A 16,488-nucleotide genomic window follows, 5' to 3' on the forward strand; every position below is an offset into this window, starting at 1 on the left:
TAGGGGAGCCTGAGCAAACAAACGTATTTGGTCACAGATAAGCTAGTGTAAAGGAAATGGTCTGCAGTGCAAGGGTCTTTCTCTTCAGCATCTTGAATGGTATGAAGCACTTTTAGCTATGGATGGGACATGGAATACAATGTGCATTCCTTTTATGAATCAAGTATCTCTTTATTGGTTTGATTGGGTCTACCCACATATTCAGCTAGCCCATAACTTATCACATGATGCATACGTACACCACAGTTCTTAGGCACCCCACAATCTTTAAGATTTGTCTGTTGTAAATTGCTTAATATTAAATAGTTTGTTGAGGAATATGTGTGGGCTCATAATTGCCATATGGAAATGTACAGCCCTTCTTTACTGTTACTCTGGCAGGGTCTTGTCTCTCCTAAAGTGTACTGCTTATTGTCTGGTGATCTTACTTTGTAGATCAGAGAGATAAGGAAGATACTGGGTAGGTAAAACTTAACCATCTGGAGTAGGAAAATTATTAGAAGACAATACTGCAATGGCTTATCCTGATACCTGTGAGTAAAATAAAAAAAGAACTTGAAGCAGTGTAAGGATAGTGTTTACCTATTAGGTTCTAACCTCTCTTTGTTAGGGGAGGTTGTCTAGAAAAAGGAACTTGTTCAAGGGAGTGAGGAGCTGGCTTTCAGTCACAGGAACCTAAGAACAATGTGAGAATATAATTTATATCATTTGGAAGTTTCAAATGTTTGAGGGCAGGGGGAAAAGGTGGGAGACATACCCTTGTGATCTGAGACTCCTAGGCCATACACTTTTAGATTAATGCACTGAGCATGTTAAGGGAGAAAATTGTACGAAATGAGTACAACTAATATGGACTGCACATAGGTTTCATGATTTCAATTCAGCCTGTCTAGAGCATAACATTTGCAAGCTATCCCAAAAGATAGTGCAGTGTTCTATACATAAGCTATCCTACGCTTATTGATGTGTATAGTTTTTTACATCTACTTTCCTTTATGTTAGCTGGTCTTTAGGCCTTTGGTGTAGAGTTGATGCCATAGAAATGGTGTTATTTCATCAAAAGCATCAAGATGGTGTTATTTTATCAAGTACAAAGTTGAAATTCTAAGCTTGTACAAAATAAGAAAAAAATGGTTGATTCAATGAGGTTTGGTAGGATGTTTAACCTTTTAAAAAGTTTTTGCAGAATGATTTAGAATTGTCACAAATGATTTACTTTTGAAATTCCAGAACAGTGGTGAGGAAGTCACATAAAGCACTTGGAGATCTATCAGGATTATGTCCTGTGTCATGTTTAGCTAATGAAAATACAAAGCAGAAGGAAAATACATAGATGCTGGAGAAATTATATCCTTTGACTAAGGATTTGTGGAATGTTTCAAAGCAGCAAAAAGAGTGGGAACTTCATGGTTCCTTCCAGACAGTCTAATAAATCACTTCCTTTTCAATGCAGGGTGCTGGAAATCTTAGAAGCACACATTCTGTTGTCAACTTATCACCGTTTAAAAATAAGAAGTAACTGTTGCCCTCTTCAGGCGGACTGATTCAGTGTTAAAACTGGCATATGGGGGGGGGGGGTGCTGTGGGGACAGGAGCACTTGCTCTGTCCCTCTTGTCTCCATCCCAATTGCCTTCCATGAGTTGGAGGACAAACTTCTGTACCTTTTAGAACTTGGGGGTTCTAAAATGCATGGAAAGTCTCAATGAGTTCAGGATGCTCTTCACTTCAGCAGTCCCCCCCCCAGCTCATAGAGGGTAACTGGAGTGGCAATAAGGGGGTGATCATACCTGAAGCCATCCCCTTCCCCCCGTGTCCACACAGTATTAGATTTTCGCTTTTATCCAGTTTGTGTCTGTAAAGTAAGCATGGAATTTGGCTTGCCCTTGACAGTGTCTTCTCTTAATTACCTCCAGATTTATAATGACATAGAAATTAAAATATTATTTTAGATAGGAACATGTTTTTGTCAGTCATTCTAAAGCTACAATTTATGAGCATCTGACTCCCCTGTAGCACAATTTAATATTATGGGATGGATGAACTCTGAATCCATCACACACTTTTTTTGGACCTTGGCATGCTAACTGATGCAAGCATAGCTGCCTTAAGCATATTTGCCTCGAGTAGAGGTTATATTTAGCATATTTGCCTCAAGTAGAGGTTATATTTATATTTAGCTGTATCAATCTGGTGCATGAAAAAAATCTGAAACATCAGATTATAAGCACTACCATTTTTCCCTATGATGCAAGGACACCATTCTTGTACAGAAACATCAAAAGAGGCCTTACTTTAATGATGAATAGCTTTGTATTGATATCTGTTTATTTCTTAGCTTACATTGTGAGACGGATTCTTGTTTTGCCCAAAAAACTGTCGGCTAGAGTGAAACCATTTCCAGGGCAGGTCTAGAATCCTCTTGTAAGGTGTTGGAAAGCTTGAATCAGAGAATCTGACAGCAGGACTTGGGCTCCTTATTTTCTTTACCAGTAGGGTGGCTATGAATGAGATATTTGTGTGGTCTTTTATTCTCTTAGTGCTACCCAGATAATGGTAGCTCATCAGCCTAGCAGAAGCAGATTTATTGCCAAAGCAAACAAGGGCCTGGCTAGCCTTATATAATTGTTGTCTTAGGCTTGGCTCCTCTTTCTGAGCAACTTATCATGCAGAATAGTTGCTTTGGAGATTCCTGTACTTGACCTCCCTTCTTCTGTCTTCCGTCTTTTGGAACCTAACCCAAATCTGTGCACATAGCAGACAAAATACCTCCCTTGGATCTCTGGAGGCCTTTGTGCTGGAGAGGAATGCACTGGAAGCCTCAGAATAGATAAGACAAAGTCTAAAGTGGCCCAGAAAACTGCACTCAGCCTCATCCCATATGCTACCAGGCCCCTGTATGTTAAATAGGCAGTACTACTGTATTACTGCCTCCTCAGTTTACTTAAAGCCACTGAGTAGCTGCTGTGATGCCTAGTTCAACATGCCCTTTTTTGTACATATACTGAATGCCATAATCTACTTTGATTCAATGCTTTTTAGACTTGAAACACTAGGTTCCATTCATAACATAATTCCAATAAACTCATCACTGTTGAATTGTTTACTTACAAATTTGGGGTGTCTTTTACCTACTAAAAGTTGTCACATGTCCCCATATTACACATAAGCTATGGCTTAATGTAGCTGTACACTGAGCTGGTACACACCACTGCAAAGCTTGTACTTCACTCCCCTCACTGTTCCTGCAGCTGCTATGCTGTCAGAAGACAAACTAGACTCTAGCTTGTCATTTTATCCAAACCCTGGCTTGTGGTAACCATGGTTTGTTTTTTGCTTGCTGGGGACATGAATGGGGATCCTGTGAAATGAAAGATGATCAAAAATCACATTTTGATTGCAAATTGTTTCTGAAATATTTTTACTCTTATTAACAGCACAGATTCTTTGTAATGGGATTTTGCAGGCATAACTGAAGACCAGGGGATTAAAACCTTCTGAGTCAACTAAGATGTACAGTTTAATAGCTTTTTAATATGCAAATCCTTGTTGTAAAAAGTCATGCACTAGGAATAAACACTGTTAATGTAGATTCTGATTCTATCTTGACTTGATTTGTTTGAGTATATTGCAAATGTGTAAGAGTTCAGCTTGCATCATCTGTAGTAGTACTTTAGATGTCTATCACATGAAAATAACTAGCTAAGAGCAAATCTTAGTCTTTGCACTGAATTTATCATTTTCTTTTCTCAAACTTGTTTTCCTCCTCCTCCATTCTAGGACTAACATGACTTCTATAATGTATCACCATCACTTCAGTCATGCTTTTCACTGTGGTATACAAATTGAATCCTTAATTCTACTGTATGATAGCCAGATGTGTAATCTACATCTCCAAAGTTTCTTACCACATATTTATACATTAATATCCCATATGTACAACCCCAAACACCAGTGGGGAGAAATATCAGTAGCTGTGGGATTTCCCCCTACACTTAGTATGAATATTTCATCTATTTATTTTATTACATGTATAGACCACTCTGCATTTAAAAGCAAAACGAATCACTGGTTTACAGTACAAATAAATATAATAAAATTAATATTATATCAATACAAAATTAGAAATATTAAAACACAATAGTACAATACATAATCAAAGCAGCAAATATGAAACCACATGCAGAAGGTATGTGTACACCCACAGAAGGGGGATGCATCACAAAAAAATTATTTTGCAACTTTATGATGCTTTTCACTTATGGCAAGCCACTCTGTAAGTGATACTTGCTTGAAAAGCAGGGCAAAAATAGAATGGATGGATGGATGGATAGAGAGAAAATAAAGCTCCTGAATGAATAGCCAATCTAATTTGAGGTGGAAATTATTTATATTGAGGGAAACCTTTATAAGGTCTCTCTTGATACAATTTTTGCACTGTTTCCTCAAAGAACAGCCCCATATGTTTTAGGTAGCTTTTGTGCAGACTGTGGGAGTTAAGGGCTGCCTATCATTTTTCACATTGCTCATCATAAAGTTGAACAGCTTTCTGTATACTAAACAATTTGGACAAATAACTAGTTAGCTTTGAATTATTGAATCAATCTGGACTCTGTTGGAGAGAAAAATAAACTTCATTATTTAATTTCCTCAAGGGCAATGGGATAGTAGGATAGAATTGTAATCAATACATTTATTATTTTTGGTGGGGGGGTTTATAAATCACACATTGTCAGATTTATGCTGCATGTTGCAAAATGACTTTGGCAAAAGCATGGCTGACATGGCCACAAAGAATGTTACAGGCTCTTTAGGACAGCAATTTCCAAATTGTTTTTTTGATTGCCACACTGGCCACAGTAGGTTTGGGGGAAGTGCATTACAAAAGACTAAGGGGCAAATGGTGCTATATGCATCGTATATGTGGCATGAAGTCCTGAAGGTAGTTTTTTTTAAAGCAGAGAGGTAATGAGGGAGAAGGTTGGCCTTGCCCATTGCACCCCAATGCTCTTGCCAAACTCTGCAGGAACTTGTACACTCCTCCAAGTTCTGCTGTGGTGGGGTGGGCACAGCACCGCTTCAGGCAGGCACTTCACCCCTCAGCATAGGCAGGCCGGCTCTGATTGAAGGAGTAACATTCTCATTTGTAGGTTGATAATGTGTATCACATTCAGGTAAGATAAGTTAATGAGAGTAAAAGTCAAAGATGAATGAATCCCTGTGGCGTCCACTCATAAAGTAGGAGGAGTGAATTTTTTATTTTATGGTGTCAGTATTTAGAAGATTGATCATAAGCTAAGCTTCTGCACAAAGGAAACAGAAAATAGCTTAAAGTTAACTACAAAGGTTTAGGACTCTGCTTTTCTTCATTATACCTTAATATTCATACATTTCAGAATATAATATGCTCACAGTCTATATGAGAACTGGAATCTAGTATTCATACAGGTGGGTGGGGTATTATATACCTACCAGTATTTTAACATTTTTATTATCTTCTTGATAAAAAGACAGTAAATTACAGCAGCCCATTCCATATGTACTCATACTGTGCATTCATTTTAATATGAGATTTCAGATTACTTCATCTAATATATTAGTTGTTCAATACATGTAATTTTCAGTGTCCTTTAGCATCTGACAGGGTGTGCTTTGTAGTACTCTGATTAATACTCTTTGAGCTGGCTTTAGAGGATTAAAGGGTTAAAACTCAATCTCTTCCTTTTTCTTCCCCCACTTCCCCCCCCCCCCGCCCTCCCCCACTTCATGTCTTTCCATTTGTGTTCCTTTCCTCCTTTACAGCTGTGGACATGGATGGAAGACCTGCAGAAGGAGCTCTTGGAAGATGTTTGTGCTGACTCAGTGGATGCTGTTCAAGAACTCATTAAGCAGTTCCAGCAGCAGCAAACAGCTACCCTCGATGCAACCCTCAATGTAATCAAAGAAGGTGAAGATCTAATCCAGCAGCTCAGGTAAGTTTATCACACTGTATCAGATGCACAATGAACAGAGGCAGGATAACTTAGAATTTAATGTGAGAATTAATCACTGCCCTGCTATGATTCAGAATATTTTATTTTATTGAAACTGCAAGGAATGATTTGTAGAGACTGGTAAAAATAGTATTAAATCACTTTGAGCCACTGTGTGTAATGGATGAGAAGAACTGTAGATAAGGTAGAGTGAGTATGATTAAATGGTTACTGTATAAATATTTTTGAAGTAGATATTTACAGAATATTGTTAAACTGTTATGAAGTGAGACCTGGTGATTTATTAGCTTACTACTGCTAGGCAGTGTCTGGCAGCTACTGAGCAAATCGCGTAGATTCAAATAACACTGAACGCAATATTTTACTTCCTGCAGGAGTATTGTTTTTTAGCAGGACCTGTGATTGCATGTGGAGTATTCGTATCATCACATAGTGCCTGCTACTGGCAACAGAGTGTCTGCTGTTATCATCATGGTTGTGTGTTTTGCCCCATGAGGTGTTTTAACTGTCTGAATTTTAGTTTTGGTGGATGTTTTAGTTTATATCTGTCTGGTTGGTCTGATTTTATGTTTTAATTTCTTTTTGTCTGTTTAAGTAGTACATTGCCCTGAGAACCCCAGCTATAGCATCACTTTGAGAACTCAGGTTAAGAGGTGATGGATAAATGAAAATAATAAAATAAATAATAAATTATGGTGACTCAGCCTGTATTCAGACAAGAGTTGTTTCCATTTTCATGACATTTCCTTTCCTGATAATTTATGTGTTTTATGTGACATTTCATACTATGTAAAAGCCACTCCTAGAAATCAAGCAGAATCTAGTGGAAGTTTAGTGCTAATTTTCATGATAATTGCTTCCAGAAAAAAAGTCTGTTTGCAACCCTGTTAACCTGGAGAACGAGAGGAGTGTTTGTACTGTAATTTTCCTGTGGTTTTCATACATCGTGCCACTGCCATTCATGTGATGAAGTCTGGGTATTCCAGCATACAGTGCTTTCTCACCATTTTCATGGCTGAGTCATGGGGGCACAGAAGTGCACATGTGCATAAAGGGTGGCAGTATGGTTGATGGTGTCCACTCTTGCACCACAGCATGCCCACTGTTGTGAATTACCGGTAAACTTAGCATAACTTCCACCATGTGTCATGCAAGTCAACCCTTATTCAATTTTAATTAACACGGTGCAGTAGCAGAGGCAGTCTCCAGCAATCACCCTCCCCCAATTCAATTTACTTTTTTGCTTCCTGAGAAGTGGATCCACCTTTCCTCATGAGGAGTATATAGTCATCTGACTGCAAGTTCTGACTGGACAAAGACTCCTTGTTATATTCCTGCCTTTATAAGGCAGGAAATTTATAATATATCTGTAATGGCCAAGTACTTTAATTAATTAACATATAATGTCCAGCTGGCTTTAATAATATCACACTTTGTGCCAGAACCAATGTCTTTCAGACATTCTCTTTCATATAACTGGGACCTGCTCAATTACCTCTCAGGCTGTTCAATGCTCTCCTTCAGTTCACTGTTCCATGTCACTGATTTCCAAGACTGCTCCAAACTCATGGATGCTTACAGGAGGAACACTTCTTCAGCCTTAGAATGGATGAAACCTACCTTTGCTTCCTTTTTCCATCTCACTGCTTCTCAGCCATATTTGCTATTTTTATCTTTTGGAGTAGCCAGGACCTTGTGGGAAGCACAAAACTGTGTCATCCCAAAAGGACCCCCCCACTTTTCATCTTTATTGGGGCAGGTTTCTATGAATCCAGGGTGGAATTGGATGCAGCCAGGATAAGCCTCAGCTGAAGGTTAGTTGGACCATCCAAGCAGTAAGCAGAGACAGATTAATCTGTCTCTGGTTAACTGCCTGAAATACCATTGCATCCCAGATGTGCACTCTGACTCTGTACTGTTAAGTCACAGTGAAAATCCAGGGAGCTGCTTCTGTTCTCTCCTTTTTGGGACAGGTATTCATTGTGTTTTCACCCTCCTTGGTCCCCCCCCCACCCACTTTTCATATTTCTCAGATCTTGTTTACCTACATCAGCCTTCACCAACCTGATGACCTCCAGATGTTTTGGACTGCAGCTCCCCTCCGCACAGCTGTGTTGGCTGCGGCTGATGAAAGCTGTAGCCCAGAACCAGGTTGGCAAAGGCTATCACAAGATCTGTAATGTTGCTATTTGCATGTGAACTTTCCCCCTTCCTAGTGTTTTTGGCTAACCCACTGCATTTCTGAATACCCATCCTAAATTTCCATATAAGGAAATTCTCTGCCTTTTAGCCTCTCTGTCACTATCTCTGTACTAGCAGCTAAGCTTATAGTCCAGGCAGTGTGGGTTTGTGTGGCCTCATGCTGAATCAATCACCTTGATCCTTCTGTATTGCTGAATACTGGCGGACCATGTTGCAAAGCCATTTTACTTTCTACCATTTTGTGCAAACAAACTTTCCCCCCCATTTGGCTTGGTATTTACTGTAATTAGTTTTTCTAATTTCCCCCAAATAAGCAAAACAACGAGTAATTGTGTCCATTGCAACAACATCTGTGGAGAGTAATTGTCCACAGCAAAGGTGCCCAATGTGATAGATTGGGCACCTGATACATGTCATCATGTGTGCATGATATGAGTTCACATGTATGTACAGATGCTTGAGTTCTTCTGTTTTGTTCTATTTTAATATCACTGCTGCTATTTAACTTTTTTACTGGTTGCAGAAATGTATAAATATTTAATAAATGAATTAAATTGAAAGGGGGGGGTCAGTTTCTCACTTTTGATATTGCAATCAGTGGAAGGAGAACACTAATGACTGTCAGCACCACCCCAAATTTCCCTTGCAACTGGGCATGAAGGTGGGTGAAGATACACTATCTTTTTGCAAATCATGTGGCCCTATCACAAAAAATAGCTGAAATACACCTTTTCAGCTTGCAACTGGGACCCCCTCAAAATATGGCACATTTGCTTAGATCTAATGTGATATATTGGGACGCGGGTGGTGCTGTGGGTTAAACCACTGAGCCTAGGGCTTGCCGATCAGAAGGTCGGCGGTTCAAATCCCCGTGATGGGGTGAGCTCTCATTGCTCGGTCCCTGCTCCTGCCAACCTAGCAGTTCAAAAGCACATCAAAGTGCAAGTAGATAAATAGGTACCACTCCGGTGGGAAGGTAAATGGCGTTTTCGTGCGCTGCTCTGGCTTCACCAGAAGCGGCTTAGTCATCCTGGCCACATGACCCAGAAGCTGTCTGCGGACAAATGCCGGCTCTCTCAGCTAGTAAAGCGAGATGAGTGCCACAACCCCAGAGTCATCCACGACTGGACTTAACAGCCAGAGGTGACTTTACATTTACCTTTAATGTGATATATTATTAGCAGTGGTATGGCAACTGTTTCTCCTTAGCATTGATCAGCTGGTCAGAAATCATGTCATTGACCCCATGCATTATTGAAACATGGTTAAAAAAGAAAACAAAAAACTACTTGAAATTTGCTCTCACATTCCTACCACTAAGGTATAAATTGGTTCTATTGGTCCTTCTGTTCTGCTGGAGCTACAGGCCCACAGTGGAAGTGGTAACAAATACCAGAACCTCTTGCAATCCCGGGTAAAGCAAGACAAAGCAAGGCAAATCAGGACCTTGGGCAGCTCCCACTGGTCCCTGCTGAGTTTAGGAAGGTGTCTCAGCAGATATTTTCCTGAAACCCTAAGAAGACTGGCAGCACTTAATATTCCCGTGGCACAACTCCCCCAGGGGAGCTGTTTACAATATTTAATGGGCCTACAGCCTGTTCTGCAATTGCATGCTCCTGCATGGTGGTAAGAGTAGGAGAGGCTGTGGGGGAATCATCCTCAGACTCTGAGGATAATGGAAGAGCCATGTCTTCACGCCAAGGAAGTGGAGAATTGAGTGCTGAGGGATCCTCCTCAAGTCAGAGTCTTGAGGAGTCCCAGGCCAAAACTGGGATCCTGAGGCAGGGGACATAACACTAGGAAATAGAACCCAGGACAATATCATACTGATAAGAGTTCTGAGTGTCCGTGGGTCCCATCAAATTCTATAGAGCAAAGTGAGAGGGATGCAATTAGCAATACTTTGCAGAAAGAAGAAGAACCTACTTTGCTCCATACAAAATTAACATCAGCAGGGGCAGACTTAGCCTGCTCACCAGACTCCATTAGTGGTATTGCTACAAGCAGTTGTAACAAAATAAATGGTGCTATGCTTCTCCTCTCCCCTCAGATGAATACAAATTTAGTGGTGGAAAGTAATATCTCTCTCACACATCTCTTTGCCTGTGTGTGTGTGTGTGTGTGTGTGTGTGTTTACATACATACCTGCCAATGAACTTTTGTGTGTTTGTGTGTGTGTGTGTGCGCGTTTGCGTGTGTTGAGTTCATAACAAAACCTGATACCATAGGATAAATGCATATCTTCTTATTCTGGTAATGATTTTTTTAAAGTTTTGTTTATCATAGTATTAAAAAAGGCAATGTTTGTTGAAGTAATAATTTAATTCACTCTAAGATATATTTTGAAATTATTCAGGTTTTGTTGTTGTTTTGAGCTCCCTGTTGTGACCACATGATAAAGTTTCAGGGTTGTTGTTTTTTTTAAAAAAAAGTTGGAAATAATGAGAAATATCAAGTCCCTGCATATTAATATACAGTTTATTCTGATGCAATCTAAAAATATGCAGATACTTGAATGAATTCAGCAAATAGTGTTGTGCACAGCATGCTAGTAGAAGCAGTATTGGTGGGAGAATTGGGCTCACTTGAAATAAAATCAAGGACGATTACTAGTCAGAGTCTTGAAGAGACTTTATGCACCATTCACACCCTTCTCCTTTCTCTCCAACTCCTTGTTGGTGCACAGAGGTCATAATGTCACCAGATATGAAAGGATGCATACAATTCACTGTGTAATGCAGGCATTCTGTAATGCAGCCATTCAGCAACTGAACAAGGTGAACCCTGGATAAAACTTCCTCCAACCTTTACCAGCTATTTTTTTAGAACTGAGAATATTTAATATTCTTTCTTATTACCTTTTTCAACACTGCATTTTTAACCATTCATCTTTGACTTTACCACAGGGATTCAGCAGTCTCTAACAATAAAACGCCACACAATAGTTCCATCAGCCACATTGAATCTGTCCTCCAGCAGCTTGATGAAGCCCAAGTACAGATGGAAGAGCTCTTTCATGAGAGAAAGATTAAGCTAGACATTTTCCTTCAGCTCCGAATTTTTGAACAGTACACCATTGAGGTAAGGATTGCATTGAATACTCTGAAAGGGAAGAGTCTTTGGGGAAAATTGGGGTGGAAAGTGATGGACGATCAATTTTTGTTTGTTTTCTGATAATGTTTGAAAGTCAATTCCTAGCCTTATATGCATTTATTCAATGTGACCAGAATGTATACACTGTAGTTTAGAATAGACAGCTCAAGTAGGTGAGCGGAGGTGGATGCTCTTTCAGGAGGGCATTACCTAACCTTGGTGCCACAACAGAAATGTCCCTTGTGCCCATCTGATATCTGTCTCATGGTGAAAGGGCACAGAGCAGGCCCTCCAATACTAACCTCAACATTCATGGGGACAGCTATGGATACAAATCAAAACAGAAAGTTGACCTTCAGAGTAATACTGAAAATCACTAGACCTCAAGTAGAGAAAATAACAAATATTATTGGCAGGGAAGAATAACATGTGCAGGAAATTTATTATTATTATTATTCTGAAAATGTTTATCCTTTAAATTACTGAAATAAGCCCCCATGGAATCAGGACCCTGTGGGAGCAAGACTACTCCATTCGCTTCCCTGCTACGGAAATACTGCTCATGAATCTCAGCATGAATCTTAGAGCAGCTGTGCTTCATACAATTAATTAAATCCAACATTTGAACTGTGAAGCATTTAAGGAAGTTATACACACACACACACACACACACACATTTATCATTGCCATTAAAGAATGATTTGATTTCAATAGGAACAGAATTTGAGTGGGCACAAGGGTGCTATGTTTCATGCTGGCTGTACGGTACTCAATCAGGATGCTTGTGTGTACTCTGCCTTGTCTGTGTCAGGAGAGACATTTTAAAAAGGAAGGAAGAAAAGGAAGGCTTTTATGGCAATGGTACTGTCAGTAACACGCCTCCTACGAGAGCTCCTATGAGAGCCTGAATTCTTTTTCCTGCAACTCAAGCCGTTTCTCCATTATTACTATTATTTATTTATTAAATTTGCATACTGCCCTCCATCCAAACATCACATGGCAGTTCACAACATAAAAATACAACATAAATGTGAGAACATAAAATACATTAAAAAACAAGAACAGAAACAAACGGGTTGTAAAAGCAACCTTCTGAAATCCCATCCCTATGAATTTCTGCCCCAGGTTAGTGATGCTGATTGAAAGCAGCACTCACGCATTTGCTTTCTACTGTTATTCTGACTTGGATTTCCAAGAACTGTAAATTGTCAATGCTCACATGACATGGCAAGTTGAACTACAGCTTACTGGGACAGAAAGAATGTCTGTGCTCCTGGATAGGAGTTTGCAGCTGCTTTGTTGTTCCCTAGGCTTTTTTTTTACTATTGCACTTCACTGTCGTGGCCCTCACTACCAAATGAAGAACTTGTACTCCCAGCTCACTTTGTTCCAAAGACTTTAATGCTTAAATCAGAGGCGTACATAAGCGAGGCAGTGTTCCATTGTGCAGTAGATGAGCAAGAGGATTAGCTCCAACAAGCGACATGCCCCCTGCACATTTCTTTTGAAGGATGGGTGGGCACAGCACTAAGTGCAACAAACAGCAGGAGTCTTGAGGCTGGAGAAGCAAAGAGGCACTCCTCCAGGTGGATTCTGTTTGCAAGTTCTGTTTATGCTGGTACTCAGCATCTGATTTACCCTCGGTAGCCTCCTTCTCTGAAGGAACCTCATCACTGATAGGAGGAGGTGCCACAACAGGAGGGATCTGACTAGGGGTGCCCAGTGGCTCTGGAGGAGAACACTTCTCTGCTAATCTGCCTAGACTCTCACCTGATCTTACTCTCCATCCTCTACATTACCAGCTCCTTCTGGATCCTGACACTTCTTGGGTTTCTCCTTCTCGCTAATACCTTCCTCAGGGTTGTCCAGCTCTCTGAGCTTCTCCTTCCTCAGGATCAGACCACCATGACACATCTGTAGGACTCATGTGTGGGCTTAGTGTGTTGTCTGTACCTGGACTCGTGCTGAAGCTCTTTCCCTACTAACCACAAACAACAGCCAATAACAAACCTTGTCTACAACACATGGTTTGAGGCATGAATTTGTTGTTGCCGCAGATTGTTGTTGCTTCCTCCATTCGTCATCACTTCCCTTCACCAACTTACCCTTCCCTTTTACCCCAAACAACTGTGTACAATAACCCTAGAAACTCCACCAGTGCTCACCAATCAGAGACCACTATCCACTATCCAATGAATTCATAAAACAAGAATAGGTCAGGGTTAGCCAACATGGTGCCCTCTAGATTTTGCTGGACTACAACTCCCATCAGCCCCAGCCAGCATGGCTAATGATCAGAGATGATGGGAGGTAGGGTCCAACAACAGTTGGGGAGGACACCATACTGGCTACCCCTGCTATAGTGTCTCCACTTCATCAGCCCCATTTATTACTTTAGAAATGTTTATAAACCACTTAATTAAAGAGCTCTCTAAGCAGTATAATAAAATTATAAAGCAGCTAAAACCTACAACACACACACACACACACACACACACAATAATTATCATTCTATTGAAACCTTGGATAATATAATTAGGCTGCAATCCTATGTCTACTTACGTGAAGGTAAGCTTCTTGCAAAATAGAATTATCCTAAGGAAGATCCATTTATCTTTTCTGTGATATACTTCCAGGTATAGGCTGGTATATAAATTCAATAAATAAATAAATCTCAAAGGCAGCTAAATTTGGGCAATTTCTTCAATTACCCACAACTTCCAGTCCAAGGTGATCTTACCTCAAAGATTCTGGAATATTATTATTAATAATAATAATACACCGCCCATCTGGCTGGGCTTCCCCAGCCAACATTACATCATTTTGCTTTATGCAATATCATAATCATTATATATCTTTATTTTATGCACTTCTGTAAAACATGTCTTGCTTCCAAACACCATTGTATCATATAATAACCAGTTAAATCTGCTGGTCTGTGAAATATAGACTGTAATTACAGAAAAGAACAAAGCAGTTATAGATTATTTTTCTCAGTAACCATGCCTTTGATGGCTTATAATGCTTATTCTGTATTGCTTGTTTTTACTTCGAAGGTAACAGCTGAGTTAGATGCCTGGAATGAGGACTTGCTAAGGCAAATGAATGATTTCAATACTGAGGACCTGACCCTGGCAGAGCAGCGCCTGCAGAGACACACAGAGCGGAAGCTGGCTATGAACAACATGACCTTTGAGGTCATCCAGCAAGGGCAAGATTTGCACCAGTACATCATGGAAGTCCAAGCTTCAGGCAAGTGGCATACATTTATTTTTACTTTCCAGTTTTATCCCTTAAGGCTCATATTAGCATGCTTTCACATCTACAAGAGGTATTCTCGAGGAAATAAAACAACCAAGAGAAATTACATTAAGCCTAGCACTATCAGAGTGCACACAAACACTGAAGCTGGGTAAAGTTCAAATCAGAAAGATGTTTCTACTGTTCCATACCTGCCCTGTTTCCATGGGATTTGTGCTTGGGAGTAATACAGAGAGCTTAATGCAGTTTATGCTTCAGCCCAGTTGGTTAATTGTAAACTAACTAACAGCCCAGTTAGTTACACAATGGAGGTCAGGGAATGTTCCTGCCAATCTAGGGGGTATTTTTGCACTTACAACTTCTCCAGCTGCTTAAAGTGCTAGCAGAGGCAATATGAAACATAGCCATATTGCGAGATGTGGTCTTGTAAACCTGCAGTATTGAAAACTGCATGGAAGTGAAAATCACTAGTTAGTTTCTTGGCCCAAACAAAACAACATCTTCATTACTAAATAAGATAGAATGGCTCTTGAACTTCACATTCAGGGCATGGTAATCTATCCTCCCCTTTGGGAGGAAGGTTCTTTTTAAATGCCAGATACAGCACGCATTTGTTATAATTAGTCGGCATATGGTGTTGTGTCCTCAGGACTTTTCCTGCATTTTAGTATGCTTGACTTCGCTACATGTCTTTGATCTGGCTGCATTCACAATTTTCAATCACACACACGGCTGGTGTATTTCTGATTGTGATAACTTATCAGTGGCAATCAGTAAAGGGCCTAGGATATCAAAGGGCAGCTGGCTCCCCTGTGATGAATGATTTGGCCTTTCTGTCTTGCCACAAGTCAAACAGTTTTAAGCCACATATACGATGACAAAACTGGGATCTCTTAAAATGCTGGTATTAACAGAACTACTTTTTCTGTTGCTTTGAATGTATTGTCTTAGGTAAAATAGTAATTCATTAATGTTTTTGCGAATCCAAGGCAGACCTTTTAACATCACAGTAATCCAAGTTTATGCACCAACTACCGGTGCTGAAGAAACTGAAATTGACCAAAAGTGGCTGTCCAATGAGGCCTTACAAATAGCGGGGGAAAGAAGGCAAGGAAAATGTGAGGGAGATCATGAAAGATACAGGAAACTGAATGCAGATTTCCAAAAATTAGCAAGGAGAGACAAGAGGGCTTTCTTAAACGAGCAATGCAAAGAAATAGAGGAAAACAACAGAATGGGAAAAGCCAGAGATCTGTTCAAGAAAATTGGAGATATGAAAGGAACATTTCGTCCAAAGATTACCATAATAAAGGACAAAAGTGGGAAGGACCTAACAGAAGCAGAAGACATCAAGAAGAAGTGGCAAGAATACACAGAGGAATTATACCAAAAAGATATGGAGGTCTCGTATACCCTAGGTAGTGTGGTTGCTGACCTTGAGCCAGACATCCTGGAGAGTGAAGTCAAATGGGCCTTAGAAAGCACTGCTAATAACAAGGCCAGTGGAAGTGATGATATTCCAGCTGAATTATTTAAAATTTTAAAGGATGATGCTGTTAAGGTGCTATACTCAATATGCCAGCAAGTTTGGAAAACTCAGCAGTGGCCAGAGGACTGGAGAAGATCAGTCTACATCCCAATCCCTATGAAGGGCAGTGCCAAAGAATGCTCCAACTACCGCACAATTGTGCTCATTTCACACGCTAGCAAGGTTATGCTTAAAATTCTACCAGGCAGGCTTAAGCGGTATGTGAACCGAGAACTCCCAGAAGTGCAAGCTGGATTTCGAAGGGGCAGAGGAACCAGAGACCAAATTGCAAACATGCGCTGGATTATGGAGAAAGCTAGAGAGTTCCAGAAAAATATCTACTTCTGCTGCATTGACTACGCAAAAGCATTTGACTGTGTCGACCACAGCAAACTATGGCAAGTTCTTAAAGA

At 40.1% G+C, this 16,488-nt stretch overlaps 1 protein-coding gene across 13 annotated transcripts in view; it reads left to right on the forward strand.

Moving 5' to 3' along the window:
• The window catches only part of KALRN (kalirin RhoGEF kinase), a 494,138-nt gene that overhangs the window by 314,626 nt on the left and 163,024 nt on the right, over positions 1 to 16,488 (forward strand). For all 13 annotated transcript variants that reach the window (XR_004427468.1, XM_033162965.1, XM_033162941.1 and 10 more), the window contains 3 exons: positions 5,801 to 5,970; positions 11,100 to 11,274; positions 14,343 to 14,538. Coding sequence is in view for 12 of the 13 variants with exons in the window: in XM_033162965.1 (XP_033018856.1) it covers positions 5,801 to 5,970; positions 11,100 to 11,274; positions 14,343 to 14,538 (541 nt within the window). In the remaining variant the exon portion in view is untranslated. The remainder of the gene's footprint in view (positions 1 to 5,800; positions 5,971 to 11,099; positions 11,275 to 14,342; positions 14,539 to 16,488) is intronic.

This window comes from Lacerta agilis, chromosome 1, assembly GCF_009819535.1.
Source record: "Lacerta agilis isolate rLacAgi1 chromosome 1, rLacAgi1.pri, whole genome shotgun sequence".
Lineage (NCBI taxonomy): Eukaryota > Metazoa > Chordata > Lepidosauria > Squamata > Lacertidae > Lacerta > Lacerta agilis.